Genomic DNA, 15,959 nt, shown 5'->3' with positions numbered 1-15,959 from the left:
CGACGAGGTACACTGGCTTCAGGGCCTGCCGGCAGAACACGACGGGACGATTCGGGCCACTGGGCCTGAGAGGATGCACCGGCATGGACATCTTTCGGTATCCCGTGCCACGACGGCGCTACACGCTGGGCACTGGCATGGGCGACCGATCATCGAACCCAACGCGGAACTTGGGCGGAGGGAGCAATCCGGCGAATGCACCCCCGGTGTACATCTCTCTAACCACTCGCCCCCCCTCGACACAAAAACAACAATCCACGATACCCCTTACTCGACATTACTTCTTCCACCCTCCTCGACTGAAGGGAAGACTTATTTTCTCACCCGCTCACGCGGAAAATACACAACTACTTGCCCCTTTTTTTGACTTTGTTTTGTTTGATTTTCTCTTAGGCAACTACTTCCCGTCTGGAAACCCCGTCAGCATGTTTTTTTTTCTTTTCTTGTTTTCAAACATTCACTTTTCTCTTTCTTTCTCCTCTTCTCCAGCTTTCTCTCTCTCTCTCTCTCTCTCTCTCTCTCTCTCTTTTCCATTCATCGTTTCCTGGACAGACATATATGCACGCAGCCAGTCTTCCATCATAGTTCGGAGAGCAAAGGAGCGAGTCTGAGGAAGAGAGGAAGAGGATCTGTCTGTACATTTCTTCGACTCCCGCAGGGGAATCTGGGTTCATACGCGGCTGCTGCGCCACGATACCAATGTTTGTGTTAATGGCTTATTTTCATCATTTCCAAAGTCGTCTCCTCGGAGACCTGGGAAGGGATTCGGAGAGGGGCCCGGGGCGGGGGCTTTGTTGAGCAAGGGGGAAGGGCAACGGACCGACGGTGATACCCGCATCGGGGCCGATCCGCAGAGGAAGAAGAAGACACGCGATTCAGTCTGGCGAGGAAAATACAACAGCAGCTGACGGAAAGGAAGGCACGGGAACAACGACGGGAGAGCAAGGGGAAAGGGGAACGTCCGGCGAGGCTGGCGAGCCCGGACTGCCAGACTCCTTTCCCCCCACTCCAAAGCGCAGGCGAGGAAAGGGGAGCACCCGACAACCCGGACACACACTGAGAGATTGAAAGACAAAGAACCCGACGGGCGGCCCCTATCTACATTTTTTAGTTTCGGGGAGTTGGCCCTCCCTTTCCCCCCCTTCTTTTCCTTTCAGCACGTAATCGAATCAGCGAGTCTGTTCTTCCTCTTGACGTCTTTCTTGACAACCTCAAGCCTGCATGCAACGCAATGAAAGGGCAGGAAGGGTGTGGTGAAGGGCTGTCACCTCGAGAATGGCACACAAGTGATTCAACAGCAAAAAGTAAACGTAAAAGTAAATGCGGGTATCAGCTTAACCTTTCGTCCCAGAGCTCGGCCACCCCCTTTTCCGCCAGCTCGGGCATGAGCCGCACCAATATGAGCTCTAGAATGCCATACATGAGGTGTCTGTTACAGTACTCGTCAGAGAAGACGTCCAGTATCCCCTCCTCAATCTCGCTCAGAACCCGCTCCTCCTCCGCCGCCCTATCCTCCTCGCTTTCCTCGCGCTCCTCCGTCGAAGCTTGCCCGCCACTAGTGCCAACATCCCGTTCGCCCTCTTCCCGCGCCGTCGCTAGCTCGCCACGGCCACTGAGACCGCGACTCGGAACGGTCCGCGAGCGGAGACCGAGGCCTCGCCCGCTGAGGTAGAAGCGAGACAGCCACCTCGGCACCAGGGCCAAGAGGGCGCTAGCGCAACGGCGGCGCAGGGCGCGCAGCTGGCTCTCGTCGGCGGGCGGCGTGAGAGACGAGACGCCCTGGGCGTTGTTAGGGAACAGAGCGCCGCGAGTGGCGCGCAGGAGTGTCGGGAGGTGGGACGAGTCGAGGAGGCGGCTGTGGATTGCGTGGGAGAGGAGTCTGTGGCTTGTCAGCCTCGTGTCGCCTTGTGCACATCTGTGGTTCTGAGATGCAACGGAACGTGCGTGCTTCATGTGTGTGAGGACGAGAAGGGGTGTGGAGCAGCTTTGGCCTCAAAGGGGAAGGGATCTGAAGGGTGTGGTAGGAAGCTGTGGTGATCGGACAGGGGAAGGGGCCAGAAACGGCAGCCAGACGCACTGGCGAGCAGGCAAGTGACCGTACGACCACAAGGCGTAGCAGCGAGATTGACAATGATCGACTAAGACGTCTTGGTCCAAGAGGCACAGACGGCAAGGTGTGATTGATATCGGACTGGGGTTGTGGCGGGGGCGGATTGTACAATCGAAATGAAGGCGAGAACACGCAAAATTTGAGGCTTGACTAGGGCCAGGGGCAAAGGGGGTCGGATGTCCAGGCCTCGCGGGTTCTTGGTGCGGGGTGGACTCTCGGAACGCACAGATTGGATGTGAAGGGTAGAACTCAAGTGTGGAAGGCCATGATCCTGGCGGCCGGGGGTGCAAGCAAAACCGCTCTCAGTGATATGTGACAGAGGTAGTGTTTGTCTCGCGAGCTTTAGGCTCCGTGATGGAGGGTGGATGTAGCCAGACCGAGGCCCAACGCTAGGCCAAGACGAGGCGGTCGATGTCGTGAACGGCGACTGCTGCCGTCAGCCAAGTACGGGAATCGAACGATGTCCCAACAAAGAGCTGTTCGAATGCCAGGGGTCGTATGGTTTGGTTCCTGGCGTCCAAGCTGCTTTGGTTTTTGCAGCGCGGATCCGAGGGATATCTGGTCCCTGGTCCTTCGCCGTTCGAGCTTGGCATCCGGCCTGGCCAAGCCATGGAGCTCGATAGAGCCATGGCGGCAGCCACAGAAGACGGGTGATGGAAACCGGCGGCAGCGGCGACTAGTCGTCGACCAGGCGATGGACGATCAACTTGGTTGTGGGGGGGGGGGATTAAAAATCAATCCAGACAGGCCAGTCGTGGTGAACGAGATGACCTGGGTCTGGTAGCGAGTGAGAGCGTGCTTGGCGGTCCCTGGCACGTCCGCGGACAATAACTGGCGGATGTGGGCGCTTAACGCAGAGAAAACGAGGCGTACGGTTGGAGGGAGGGATGACTCGGGGAACCACCTCGCGAAGAATATCGGACACGAGTCTCGCCCTCTGTTCACGTCATTGGCGGCCGCTGCGCTTCGGCATTGTAGTTTGTGAGGGCGGCGTGGATGGGGATAGGCCGTCTCCGGTGCTCATAACAGGAGCCATGTAGGTCGTACAGTGATGTTGGTGTTTGTTGATTGATGGCCGATACGATATGTTTTGTGGCTCGGACCCGAGTTGTCCCGCTGCCCACCCTCCCTCCTTTCTTTCAGCTGCCTATCGCTAAGGGGAGGAGGGTGAGCCCAAGATTCTGGGCCACGGGGTCACACTGTGCACACTGGTACATCAAGGTCATGCTGGCAGCTCACTGGAGCGATGCCTCGTCCAGTGACCCGGGGCTTATGCGGCGAAATGATCAAATGGTCGCCGAGAGGGGGGTTCAAATACGAAACAAGAAAGACACGGTGACCTACCTGTCGAGAGGACCGTCGAGGCCTGCGAGTTTCGCCGGACCACTGACAGCGCCGAACTGAAGCATGGAGAGGGCTCCGCTCAGCCACGGCGTGCGAGCATCGAGCTCGATCAAGCTAGAGATGCAGCTCCACAGCTTGAAGGTGACGATGGGTGCCTTGACTGGCTTGGAGGCGTTGGCTTTGGCTGCTTTCGTGGCGGATCCAGAACCTGCTAGAGAATGCTTTGCATCCAAGGCTGGTGTCGACCTGGCGGGCAACGAGGACGAGGAGGCGAGGGTCAGCACGACGAGCTGTACCACCGTGAACGCCATGAACAGCCATTGGATGACGCCCCAGAAGATGCCTTGGAAAGACCATCCCCGTGTTGAGGATTCCGGCTCGATGATGGGCGCGTCTGGCGACAGTGCCTCGGCCACACCCTCTTCTAGCGTTGTCTTTTCCGGCTCTCTCTTGCCCAATACCCTGACGAGGATGATCATGATCTCCCATAACATCCAAGGCTGCGCAAGTTTGTTGATAAAGACATTGCCAATGATGAGCTCCGACAAGATCTGGCCAACGAGAGCCGTCAGACACTCGTTTTCGAGATCCTCTGTCGGCAGCAGTATGGCCAAGACGCCCTGCACCAAGAGCTGCCGGTACATTGTCTCGTTCTCCTGCTGCTTTGCAGCGGACTCGGGGTCTTCGGGCTTCGGAACCGGTGACAGAGGCACCAGCGGACAGAGAGCATGGTATATATCTCGAGGGTTCACTTGCGTCGGCGGTCGTGCCACTGGATTATGAGCAGTGCGATAGGCTGATTTTGGTCACACCGTCAGCGAGCGTTCTAGGTCCTGTGACAAAGGGCGCAAACCTGTGATGTGGTTGTCCAGGAGATCTGGCAGCTCGTCCAAAAGCAGGCTCTCCAAGTCCACCTTTCGTAGGCGCTGCTCGAGCGCTCTCGTGCAGTGTGCGATGATCTGCAGGATCTCGGCGACAAAGGTCTCGTCTGATGTGATCTTGGAGTACCAGGCCTGGACAAAGTCCCTCAAAATGACAGCCAGCAAGGCATATAGCTGCAAGTCGACATCGTTTCGGCTCGTCAAGGGCGGGAGGAGGTCCTCGAGAGGCGGCGGCGTGCCGTTGCCAGCTTGGTGCTGGGGGCAGAGGACACGGCGAACGAAGGCGGCGGTGGCATCGTCGGAGAGGAAGTCGGTGGACAGAGGCCGCTTGGACCGTCGGGTCACGGGGACGAATGGCGGCGGAGGTCGAGGAGCGGCTGGCGGAGGGGCACCGGGCCTGGATGTGAAGGCCGAGGCGGCGGCTGCTGGTGCGGTGGCCGCGTGGGATGAGGTGCTAGTTGTTGCAGCCGCCTTGGGACGCGGGGTCGATGCGCGCACGGGAGCTGCCGCTGTCATGGCTGGTCACCTTGATCTGGAGCGGTGCGACGGCGGCGTGTCATGGTTTGCCGTGCAGATCCAGATGCAGCGAGTAGGTCCAGGTCCAGGTCCAGCTTTTGGGACGAGGGCCGGGCTGGCGTGAGATGTCGTCAAGATTGGGTGTATGCAGGGAGAAAGATTGGCCCCGGGGAGAGTGGGTTTGGTCGGTGGGCAGCCGTTGACAAGCATGAGTGCTGAAGATCTGGAGACGGGCGGTTGACCGCATGCACCCAAAATGAGCAGTACCTAAGGTACCTCCTAAGCAAGTACTAGGTAGATGCCACGGGCCTGGCTGCGTTAGCTGTAGGTACTTGGGTCCGAAGCTAGGTACTTCAGGTAGCGGGACTCCCCTGAACCGTGCACTGCAGCCCGCTAAAAGCATCCCCCAGCTCGTGCATAAGTTCTTCCCTGCACCTGCACCTTCAGGGGCCGCATCACCCTATTCTTACTCCCCTCTGCGCTGGCCTTGCTGGATGGATAGATACCCTGACTTATGTAGCCTTGCTGCCAGACATGCACAACGTCAAGTCAAGAACAAGGCTGAGGACGACAGGCAAGCTCAGACTTGTCTGAGGTAGTAATGACCAATCATGCGATATGCAGGAGTCGGGTACATAAACAATCGGTCTACAGCGGCATGGGGCTCACACAGGTGCTCTAAGCATCCTCTGCGCCGACAAATGATACACGTCTATACATTATTATACAGAGCTCGCAGCATCAACTCTCGTGGCCCCCATCTCATCTCCTCACAGGCCCTTGCCCTACTCCTTCATTGTTGTTTCGTAGCTATCATCTGTCAGCAATCTACATTGTCTCACTTGGGGGGAAGAATTGTAGCAACATACCGTTTACCACGGAACGCCCAGACACCCCAGTTGCCACAGCTGATATCTTGCGGGTCGAGGTCGTTGATATCCCACCTCAGACTCCTAAAGAGGTTCTCACCCGGCTCCAGGAGGATATCAAACTCGCCGGCTGCTGTCTTGCGGACCCACTCAATGTCCCTCTCCATGTCGAACTGTGTGTAGCCCGTCGCGATGATGGGCACCTTGGTCTCCAGCAGCTGCGGGAGCGTTTCCGTCCACTCGTGGCTACTCGCCGGATGGCCCAGACCCGGGTGGAACAGGACGAAGCAGTCGAAGTAAGGATCATACGGCGCAAAGTACTGCGCCGTGTGCAGCGTGTGGTAGTAGTCAACAATGGTGCTGATCTTCATCTTGGACGACACCCGGTCCTCGACCACCATGCCGAAGGGGTTGGACGCCGTGCGCTCAGGCAGCGGGAATTCGTCGTCGCGGTTCGCCATGCTCTCGGGTCCGATGAAGATGAGGTGGATCTTGCTGTCGGGGAAGAGGTGCGCCAGCTGCACCCAGACATTCCTCGGCAGCGAAGACTCGGCGCGGGCGCCCAGGCAAAAGACGCGCACTGGGGGCGCCTCGGGTCGTAGGTTCTTGATATCAATGCCCTTGCCGTTCTTGGGAGGATGAAGGGTGTAACGGAGGGCTAGTAAGGATCATCAGCCTACAGAAATTCACATGCGTATGGAGGCCAGGAAGAACATACCGCTCAAGCTTCGGATACCCTCGCCTGTCAACCGGCCTCCCTTGCTCAGGCTGTACGGACTGAGCTCATGGAGAATGCTGCCAATTGTGACGGGATACGTCAGCATCTTGGTGACCTGACGCATACTACGCTCGTCGTTGATCGCATCGAACTCTCGCGTGTACATGAAGGTATCCCAATTGCTCATGTTGACCACAGCCTCGGGCAGCTGGTCTTCGGCCATCTCAAACTCAGGGAACGCACGACCAGAGTGGAGGTCATGATCATCCTCGTTGATCTCGCGGAGCTGGTCGCAAATCTCGAGGTGCGACTCGTAGTCGGCCATCCAGTGTTCCTTGCTGCAGGACACCGGGATGCCGCAGTCGGGACACTCAAAGTCAACATGAGCAGGCGCCATGGTACCACCCTCTTTCGCCTCTTCTCCATCTTGCGCGATAGTTGGAACCCGTGTGGGCCGGTGGTCGGGATGAGAACAGTAGGCATGCTGCCTCATGAACGCAGCGCGGCGACGAATTGCTGGGATCGGACTGTTCGAGTACGAATGGAAGAGGTTGTCCTGCTTCAAGGCAGGCTGATATTCCGTAGCGATCGTCTTGGAAGCTGTAACTGTCTGCGAGGAAGCCTTGGAGGTCGAAGCAAAGCCTCTTGCCGGGGCGGTGTTTCCTTTCGATCGTCTCGGTGTTGTCGAGTGGATGGCACGGATGGAGTGGGCCGATGTAGCTTGGGCAATATGAGCGACAGGTCTGCCGGCGACTAATTGCCTCCTTGCGGTGGTCGAGCATCGTGTGCAGAGGCCAGAGGCCGCAGCCCTCAGAATTGGCTCCATGACAGTGGTGTGGTGGTCTCGAACGACGAGAGCAAGTGTGTCTCGGCAGCGATCTGGTGGTTCGAGCAGAGCCCTCAAATCAAAAGTACATATACCATGCAACCATGATCCCGAAATTTTGGAGGATCATCCGGCTCAATCATCGGTCCGGGCTCTCCAGTGTACCCCACATGCTGCTGATTGGCCTCGGTGAGCTCCCAGCCCCCACGTTTCGCGCTATCTTGATCAATCCACGCTTCCTGAGCTCTGAAATTTCGTGCCTGGAGCTCTTCACCTCCCCTCAACTTGCGCCTTCTCATCACCCCCGATTTCCAACTTGGACTTCAGACTGATGCCGCGCAGGCAACCTGCGGCCCAGCTGTCATCATGGCAACCACCTCGAACATGTTTCTCTACTCCCTGACGGTCCAGCCGCCGACGAATGTCACGCTGGCCGTCCTGGGCCAGTTCGCTGGAACCAGGGAGCAACACATTATCACCGCCTCTGGGTCGCGCATCACCCTCGTGCGGCCTGATGCCGCCCAAGGCAAGGTCGTCACTGTGCTTTCGCACGATGTCTTTGGCATCATTCGGTCCATGGCCGCCTTCCGTATTGCCGGAAGCAACAAGGGTAAGTCGCTCGTGGTCCCCCGTCCTTTCCTCCCCCTCCCCTTTCGAGGCTTCAGTTAGTGATTCGAGAAGCTTGTGCTCCTACCCGGAGCATGCAGTCTCAGCGATCCACTCGGCTGGCGGCAGATGTCTTTTGAGCAACGCGCTAAAGCTGTTCTTCAGACTACCTTATTCTCGCGACGGACTCGGGCAGGATTGCCATCATTGAGTACCTCCCGGCGCAAAATCGATTCCAACGTCTCCACCTGGAGACTTTTGGCAAATCTGGCATTCGTCGCGTCGTGCCTGGCGAGTTTCTCGCTTGCGATCCCAAGGGTCGAGCGTGCTTGATTGCATCGCTCGAGAAGAACAAGCTCGTCTACGTTCTCAACCGCAACTCCCAAGCCGAGCTCACCATTTCTTCGCCCCTCGAGGCCCACAAGCCTGGCGTCCACGTACTGTCAATGGTGGCACTGGATGTAGGCTACGCGAACCCCGTCTTTGCCGCGCTCGAGACAGACTACACCGAGGCCGACCAAGATCCGACAGGACAGGCTGCTTTGGATGTCGAGACCCAGCTCGTCTACTACGAATTGGACCTTGGTCTGAACCACGTAGTACGAAAATGGTCGGAGCCCGTCGACAATACTGCTTCTCTCCTCTTTCAAGTTCCTGGCGGCAACGATGGGCCCAGTGGAGTCCTCGTCTGCGGGGAAGAAAACATTACCTACCGACATTCCAACCAGGAGGCTTTCCGGGTACCTGTTCCACGCAGGCGTGGCGCGACCGAGGACCCTTCGAGGAAGCGGTGCATTGTTGCGGGAGTCATGCACAAGCTGAAGGGCAGCGCCGGTGCCTTCTTCTTCTTGCTTCAGACCGAAGACGGCGACCTCTTCAAGATTACTATCGATATGATTGAAGACCGCGACGGCAATCCTACGGGTGAGGTTAAGCGCCTGAAGATCAAGTACTTCGACACCATCCCTGTGGCGTCTAGCCTCTGCATTCTCAAGAGCGGTTTCCTCTACGTTGCCAGTCAGTTCGGCAACTACCAGTTCTACCAGTTCGAGAAGCTTGGAGACGACGACGAGGAGCTGGAATTCTCGAGTGACGATTTCCCGACCGATCCCAAGCAGTCGTATGAGGCTGTGTTCTTCCACCCCAGGGAACTCGAGAACCTGGCACTTGTTGAGAGCATCGATTCGATGAACCCTCTCATCGACTGCAAGGTGGCCAACCTTACGGGCGAGGATGCCCCTCAGATCTACACAGCGTGCGGTAACGGGGCAAGGAGCACATTCAGAATCCTCAAGCATGGCTTGGAAGTGAATGAGATCGTCGCCTCGGAGCTTCCCGGCATTCCCTCGGCTGTCTGGACTCTGAAGCTCAGCCGCGGCGACCAGTACGATGCGTACATTGTGCTATCTTTCACCAACGCCACGCTGGTCCTGAGCATTGGAGAGACCGTCGAAGAAGTTAACGACTCGGGTTTCCTAACCTCAGTACCAACTCTGGCTGCCCAACTCCTCGGTGGCGAAGGCCTGATTCAGGTCCACCCCAAAGGTATCAGACACATCCGCAACGGTCAGGTCAACGAGTGGGCGGCCCCTCAGCATCGATCTATCGTCGCTGCTACAACAAACGAGCACCAGGTCGCCGTCGCTCTGAGCTCAGGTGAAATCGTCTACTTCGAGATGGACTCGGACGGTTCCCTCGCTGAGTACGACGAGAAGAAAGAGATGTTTGGCACCGTCACATGTTTGAGTTTGGGCGAAGTTCCTGAAGGCAGGCTCCGCAGTTCATTCCTCGCAGTCGGCTGCGACGACAGTACTGTCCGAGTTCTCAGCCTTGACCCCGAAACCACTCTCGAGAGCAAGTCCGTGCAGGCTTTGACCGCTCCTCCCACATCACTCGCGGTCATCGCTATGGAGGATTCTTCCTCTGGCGGCTCAACACTTTACCTACACATTGGACTACACTCTGGCGTCTACCTCAGGACTGTGCTTGATGAAGTGACTGGCGAGCTCACTGATACGCGTCAGAAGTTCCTCGGTCCCAAGCCGGTCAAACTTTTCCAGGTCACAGTCCAAGGTCGAACTTGCGTTCTTGGCCTGAGCTCACGACCATGGCTTGGCTATGCCGACCCAATTACCAAAGGATTTGTCGTCACGCCACTGAACTATGTTGATCTGGAGTGGGGTTGGAACTTCAGCAGCGAGCAGTGTGAGGAAGGTGTCGTCGGCATTCAAGGACAATCTCTTCGGTATGTATCTCTTTTTCTTACCCCCAAACTCCCTTGCATGAAATGATGAGAACTGGAATCCTACGCCAACACGGCACTGAGGTTTTACGCATTATTACCAATTGTTCCTACTGAAACATGCTATCAAACTATCTTTTTTATTTCGAGATGATCAGCTTGAGCACCTTCTGACAGAATACAGGATCTTCGCCATCGAAAAATTGGGCGACACCTTGACTCAGAAGTCAATCCCTTTGACCTATACGCCAAGGCGAATGGTCAAGCATCCAGAACACCCCATGTTCTACACTATTGAATCGGACAACAACACGCTCCCACCAGAGCTGAGGGCACAGCTCCTCGCAGACCCCAGCGTGGTCAACGGCGACGCGCGGACACTGCCGCCGGCAGAGTTTGGATATCCCAGGGCCAAGGGCCGTTGGGCTTCTTGCATCAGCGTCATTGACCCTCTGTCTGAAGAGCTCCAGACGCTACAGACCGTCGATCTCGACAACAACGAAGCAGCAGTCAGTGCGGCCATTGTCCCCTTTACAAGCCAAGACAACGAAAGTTTCCTGGTTGTTGGTACCGGCAAGGACATGATTGTCAACCCCCGACAGTTCACTGAGGGTTATATTCATATCTATCGGTTTAGCGAGGACGGTCGAGAACTCGAATTTATCCACAAGACCAAGGTAGAGGAGCCGCCCACGGCCCTCCTCGCCTTCCAGGGAAGACTGGTCGCTGGTGTCGGCAAGACGTTGAGGATTTACGATCTTGGTCAAAAGCAAATGCTTAGAAAAGCGCAGGCCGATGTTGCCCCGCAGCTTATCGTGTCACTAAGCACACAAGGCAGTCGAATCGTCGTGGGCGATGTCCAGCAGGGTGTGACTTATGTCGTCTACAAGCCTCTGTCCAACAAGCTGATCCCCTTTGTTGATGACACGGTCGCGCGCTGGATGACCTGCACGACGATGGTCGATTACGAATCCGTCGCTGGTGGCGACAAATTTGGCAACATCTTTATCGTGCGCGCGCCTGAAAAGGCCAGCCAGGAGGCCGACGAAGAGGGAGCGGGCCTGCATCTGACGAACACAAGGGATTATCTCCACGGCACACCTCACCGCCTGAGCCTCGTCAGCCACTTTTACTCGCAGGACGTTCTCACAAGCATCACCAAGACCAGCCTCGTGGTCGGAGGTCAAGATGTGTTGCTCTGGAGCGGCATTAGCGGCACGATTGGCGTGTTCATCCCCTTCGTCACCCGTGAGGATGCAGACTTCTTCCAAACCCTGGAGCAGCACCTTCGGACAGAAGACGCGCCTCTGGCGGGCCGCGACCATCTCATGTATCGCGGCTACTATGCGCCCGTCAAGGGCGTCATAGACGGCGACCTCTGCGAGAGGTATACGCTGCTGCCGAACGACAAGAAGCAGATGATTGCGGGTGAACTGGACCGCTCCGTGCGGGAGATTGAGAGGAAGATCTCGGATATTCGCACTCGGTCTGCGTTCTAAGTCTACGGGACAAGGCACGTTGCTTGGCGTTGAAGGCGTACGACTTGTTTTATTCTACAACGAAAGGAGATCTTGATAGTTGATTTGGCATATTTGGGAAGCGGTCGGGCGTTTCGGAGGGCCCGGGTTTCTACGAGGCCGTCGCGACGGGCGGGCTTGCTTCACGAGGTAGCGAAAAGGAAAGCACAGGGACGGGTGTAACAATTGTGTACCTGTTGGCCCAGCCTTTGTAATGATGCAATGATATCTAATAACGCCGCCTGTCCTACCATGTCTCTTGGCTTGTGATATCCCCCCTCCGTCGAGCACGCCTGCATCCATGAAGTGACTGTTGCGTGACAGCTGCGCACGTGGTCCGGTCACAGCATCTTCCACCATCCGCCCCGGCTCGCGCCCTTGCCTTTGCCCTTGCCGCCCAGCCCCGCGCCCTCCTGCGGATGCGCCCTCTCCCACGCGGCATCGGCCTCCCAGCTTTCGACGGCGGCGCGCAGGTCGTGCCCCGCCTGCTCGAGGTACAGCGTCGCGACGTCATAGTCGGCGACCTTGCACGCGACCATGAAGCGGCGCAGCGCGGCCTTGCGGCGGATCTCGTCCGCCGACTCGACGGGGTGCGGGCTCAGGCTCGGGCTGCCGGCCGGATAGTGGCTCGCGGGGATGCGGAGGGTGCGGCGGGCCGGGAGGAGGTGGTCGGCCGGGAGGTTGTTGTGGGCGCGCAGGACCTGGGGCGGCACGTTGTAGGCCAGGGCCAGGGAGGTCAGGGTGTCGGTGGCGTGGTCGAGGTGGTGGATTGTGTCGTCGGCCTTTTCTCCGAGGAGGGGCGGCGGCGGCGGGGAAGGGGTCGGGGATGAAGATGAGGAGGGCCGCGGCGGCGGGACGGGGGAGGACTTGTCGCGGGTGGTCCTGAGGCCTGAGGGCAGCGGGGTGGCGGCGGTGGAGGTTTGGCAGTAAGGGCAGTAGAGGGCGAAGCGAGCGTTTGTCTGGAGATGTTAGAACCTAGAAAGCAAAGTCCTCCGCGAGCCGTTGCCTTGGTCATGGGAGTATTCTTGGGTCCCGAGGGGGCCGGCGTACGTAAAGACAGCTGCCGCAGATGGTGCGGTTGCAGCATGGCAGAGCGCGGGGCTCGGGGAGGGGCTTCTCGGAGCCTGATGTGTAACGCGGGGCCGTGGCTAGGAGTACGGCGCATGTGCAGCACGCGTCGCCGGTCGCCGGCATTGACTGGAGCGACGCCTTGAGCTGCTGTGGTGGTGGGTGCATACTGAATCCGCGGCGTGGAGAACGAGTGGTGAAGTGAAGGTTGGAGGGGTCGTCAGTGATGAGCCGTAATGAGCGCGATGAGGGCAGGTTGGCAAGTGTGGGTTATCAGGTTGTAAGAATGACGGCTATTGAGAGCCGTGAAGGAGAACGCAGTGTGCGGAATGAACTCTTGAGAATTCGCCATCCGAACCCTGAGCTACGTCGTTGACTTTGTCTACATCTCAGTCAGGTACTGGGTGTCGCAGGGCAGGGGAAATAGTCAGCAGAGCTACCCCTCGCATTCGCCACCCTGCTCCAACTGCTGTTGTAGTGCCTCCCATTCCACGTTGCCGTCTACGCCTTTATGTTCTGCGAGTATAAGCCATGCTCTGGGGCATTATTTGAGACATGGAAGACTTCAACAGCTTGGTTACTCGAGTGATCAAGCCATGTGCCTGGATTTGATTCACCCACGATCGATGGCCATTACTCTTCGTTCACAGTCAAGTTTGATTTCATGACGCGGTAGCACCGAATTCGAACGCGTAAAAACCCTCCCATGGTCCTATTCTCACACTCCGCACATAGCCCGTAGTTAATTGAATAACTAACAACCTCGGCAGCTGAGCCATGGCCAATATATCACAGAGAGCAAGGTATCGGCTCAAGCGGAGTGACGCAATGACTGGTGGTGTGGCACGCGAGCTTCCCCACCTCAGGGCCGGTGGATCACTACATAGTGACCACACACAGCCCTGCATTTCAATTCAGCCCTTATAGCACAGTGGTAGTGCGTTGCACTTGTATGCTCTGGGTTACAAACACTCTCAGCAAGAGATGCAAAGGTCACTGGTTCAATCCCAGTTGGGGGCAACACCTTCAATTCAGGCTTTCATTTTTCTTTTGCCTTCACCATCACTTGTGCATACACCGCGGGACCACTGAATTGGCTTGAGCTTGAGGCGTTGTGGCTGGCGTTAAATTGTTTTGTTCACCTGCATGTAAGCACCAGAGCTCACCTCGAACTGAGGCCAGGCATTCAACACGCATCGACGACAGCACCTTGACCGGTCGTGACTCGCGAGACTGTCCGATTATGTCGACTGCATATGCCAGCATCAGCCCCCTGGACGCCAGGCCCCTCACGTTGCAAACATTGGAATCCGAAAATTGTTTCTCAAAGTGTCCTCGGACCGAAGAACTGAGATACCAGTTGCAACTCATAGCGTCACAAAATGAAGCTTCTTCCCTAGTCCAGTTTGTTCCATCCGCAGTTGTGGAGGAAGTCAAACGCCAGGAGCCACAGGCTACCAAGTGAGGAGCATTTTCGACAGACGCCGTAGAGCATGCGGGTTGGTCCAACACAGCACGCAACGTTGCCTCTCAAATCAAGACATGCAAAGCAACGATGCGTCAATTGGCATCCAGACATCTACCTATTTACGTTATGAACATGAATGTAGCCCGAAATAATCGTCACCCCATTCCTAATCTTTTCGTCCTGATGCCGCACCCCTCCGTCATCATCTCATTGCGCCGATGCGGCTCGCATCGAAATAACACGGTGCTGAATGGCATTAACCACCAGCTTACCACCACGTGCCAAAAGACCAGCACACGCCAGCACCGGTGACACCCCTGTTGACATTTATGCAGTCATCGTATTGGGCCTTGCACTTGTTCGTGGCATCCCAGAAGTTGTCGCCAAAAAACTGGCCAAAGGTGCGCTTGTCGATGACAGCATCAAGATTCGGCGAGCGGTCAGCCAGCGCTGCAGACACGGGTGCTTCATCAGAAGCTCCGATTTCACGGCGGTTGCGCCAGCTCTTGAAGCTCCAGCAACCCTTGGCATACACGGCGTTGCAGCTGTCGTATTGATGGCGGCAGGCGTCGGCGCAAGCGGACGGGACATTCGGGCGCTTGTAGGAGCGGCACTTGCTGGATTCGGAGTTTGAGTACAGCTTGAATGGGTTACCGCCCTTGAATTCGTGCTCGAGGTCGTTGCACGTGACGACGGGGAGCGGAATCTTGCCGACAGGGTTGCCGGGACCGTAGCCCCACCAGGGGTTGGAGGGTTGGATGCAAATCCCCTTTGGCGGGGGGACGACTGCGGTCGTTGTGGCCGGAGGCATAGTCGTGGTAGTGGTGGCGGTGCAGGGGAAGGTCGAGGTCGAGGTGACGGGCTTGCTGTCGCCGCCGATGGGCTTGTAGAAGTTCAAGTAGCTGTTCTTGGAACACGACCAGTCCCAGCCCGGCCGACACATCCAGCCACAGAACATGTCGATGTTTTGGCACCACTGCTGGAAGTTGAAGCACTGAATAGCACCAGGCCAACCCGCCTGGTTCATGCAAGCCGCAACCTGGAGGCCACATTTGGCCTTTGCCTTGGCGCACGTATCCCAGTTGTTGAAATCAGGGATGGGGGTAGAGCACCAGTTGCCACAGCAGTACTCGTGCTTGGGCGTGGTCACAACCACGGTGGTACAAACTGGTGGAGACCTAGTGCTGGTGGTGGTGATGGTGGGCCGGGTGGTTGTAATAGGCACGGTGGTCGTAGGCGGGGGAGGTGCCTGGGTCGAGGTGGTGGAGGAGGAGGTGGGAGGCTCCGTGTCGCAAGGAGCTGTTGTGGAGGAGGAGGAGGAAGAGGAAGAAGATGAGGAGGAAGAAGAAGAAGAGGAGGTGGTGGAGGAGGTGGGAGTCTCCGTGTCGCAAGGAGCTGTTGTGGAGGAGGTGGTGGAGGAGGCAGTAGTGGTCATGGAGGAGGAGGAGGAAGAAGAAGAAGTGGTCATGGAGGAGGAAGAGGAAGAGGAGGAGGAGGAAGAAGAAGAAGTGGAGGAGGAGGAGTAGGAAGAAGAGGTGGAGGAGCCGGAAGAAGAAGAGGAGGAGGAGGAAGAGGAAGAGGAAGAGGAAGAAGAAGAAGAAGAAGAAGAAGAAGAAGAAGACGACGAGGAAGAAGCGGTGGAGGAGGTCGAAGAGACGACAGTCGTCCAGATGGAAGAAAGTGAGGTGGTAGAAGTCGAGACGGCAGAGGAAGAGGAGGAGGGCTCAACGTAAAAGTGAGACGACCAAACCTCCGTGGTCGACGCCGGAGACGACAAAGGAAGCGAAGAGGAGA

The 15,959-nt window shown here is 57.2% G+C and overlaps 6 protein-coding genes and 1 non-coding gene across 7 annotated transcripts in view; 2 read left to right on the top strand and 5 right to left on the bottom strand.

Annotated features, from left to right (window-relative positions):
* Nucleotides 1-1,329: 1,329 nt before the first annotated feature.
* On the bottom strand, nt 1,330-1,953 carry VDAG_06430 (uncharacterized protein; the record flags this gene model as incomplete). The annotated part of the gene is made up of 1 exon (XM_009658808.1): nt 1,330-1,953. One exon carries the CDS (start codon nt 1,951-1,953, stop codon nt 1,330-1,332), a length of 624 nt encoding a protein of 207 aa, XP_009657103.1.
* A 1,497-nt stretch (nt 1,954-3,450) lies between these two features.
* Nucleotides 3,451-4,851, bottom strand: VDAG_06429 (uncharacterized protein; the record flags this gene model as incomplete). The annotated part of the gene is made up of 2 exons (XM_009658807.1): nt 3,451-4,250; nt 4,308-4,851. 2 exons carry the CDS (start codon nt 4,849-4,851, stop codon nt 3,451-3,453), a joined length of 1,344 nt encoding a protein of 447 aa, XP_009657102.1.
* A 785-nt stretch (nt 4,852-5,636) lies between these two features.
* On the bottom strand, nt 5,637-7,264 carry VDAG_06428 (MSS51 protein; the record flags this gene model as incomplete). Its single annotated transcript, XM_009658806.1, has 3 exons — nt 5,637-5,661; nt 5,721-6,378; nt 6,439-7,264. 3 exons carry the CDS (start codon nt 7,262-7,264, stop codon nt 5,637-5,639), a joined length of 1,509 nt encoding a protein of 502 aa, XP_009657101.1.
* Nucleotides 7,265-7,630: 366 nt separating this feature from the next.
* VDAG_06427 (pre-mRNA-splicing factor RSE1) lies at nt 7,631-11,611 on the top strand (the record flags this gene model as incomplete). The annotated part of the gene is made up of 3 exons (XM_009658805.1): nt 7,631-7,928; nt 8,036-10,115; nt 10,297-11,611. 3 exons carry the CDS (start codon nt 7,631-7,633, stop codon nt 11,609-11,611), a joined length of 3,693 nt encoding a protein of 1,230 aa, XP_009657100.1.
* Nucleotides 11,612-11,970: 359 nt separating this feature from the next.
* VDAG_06426 (uncharacterized protein) lies at nt 11,971-12,865 on the bottom strand (the record flags this gene model as incomplete). The annotated part of the gene is made up of 2 exons (XM_009658804.1): nt 11,971-12,588; nt 12,680-12,865. The coding sequence occupies 2 exons, from the start codon at nt 12,863-12,865 to the stop codon at nt 11,971-11,973; spliced, it is 804 nt and encodes a 267-aa protein (XP_009657099.1).
* Nucleotides 12,866-13,614: 749 nt separating this feature from the next.
* VDAG_20176 lies at nt 13,615-13,717 on the top strand. The gene has a single exon. It is a non-coding gene; the product is annotated as a tRNA-Thr (tRNA).
* Nucleotides 13,718-14,433: 716 nt separating this feature from the next.
* The window catches only part of VDAG_06425 (uncharacterized protein), a gene marked incomplete at both ends in the record, with an annotated part of 2,412 nt that continues 886 nt past the window's right edge, over nt 14,434-15,959 (bottom strand). Inside the window, one exon of the mRNA XM_009658803.1 lies at nt 14,434-15,888. Within this exon, the coding sequence (XP_009657098.1) occupies nt 14,434-15,888 (1,455 nt within the window). The remainder of the gene's footprint in view (nt 15,889-15,959) is intronic.

The sequence above is a fragment of the Verticillium dahliae genome, genomic scaffold (assembly GCF_000150675.1).
Source record: "Verticillium dahliae VdLs.17 supercont1.12 genomic scaffold, whole genome shotgun sequence".
Taxonomy (NCBI): Eukaryota; Fungi; Ascomycota; class Sordariomycetes; order Glomerellales; family Plectosphaerellaceae; genus Verticillium; species Verticillium dahliae.
Note: the sequence above shows the minus strand (reverse complement) of the source record. Positions and strands in the feature narration are given on the sequence as shown.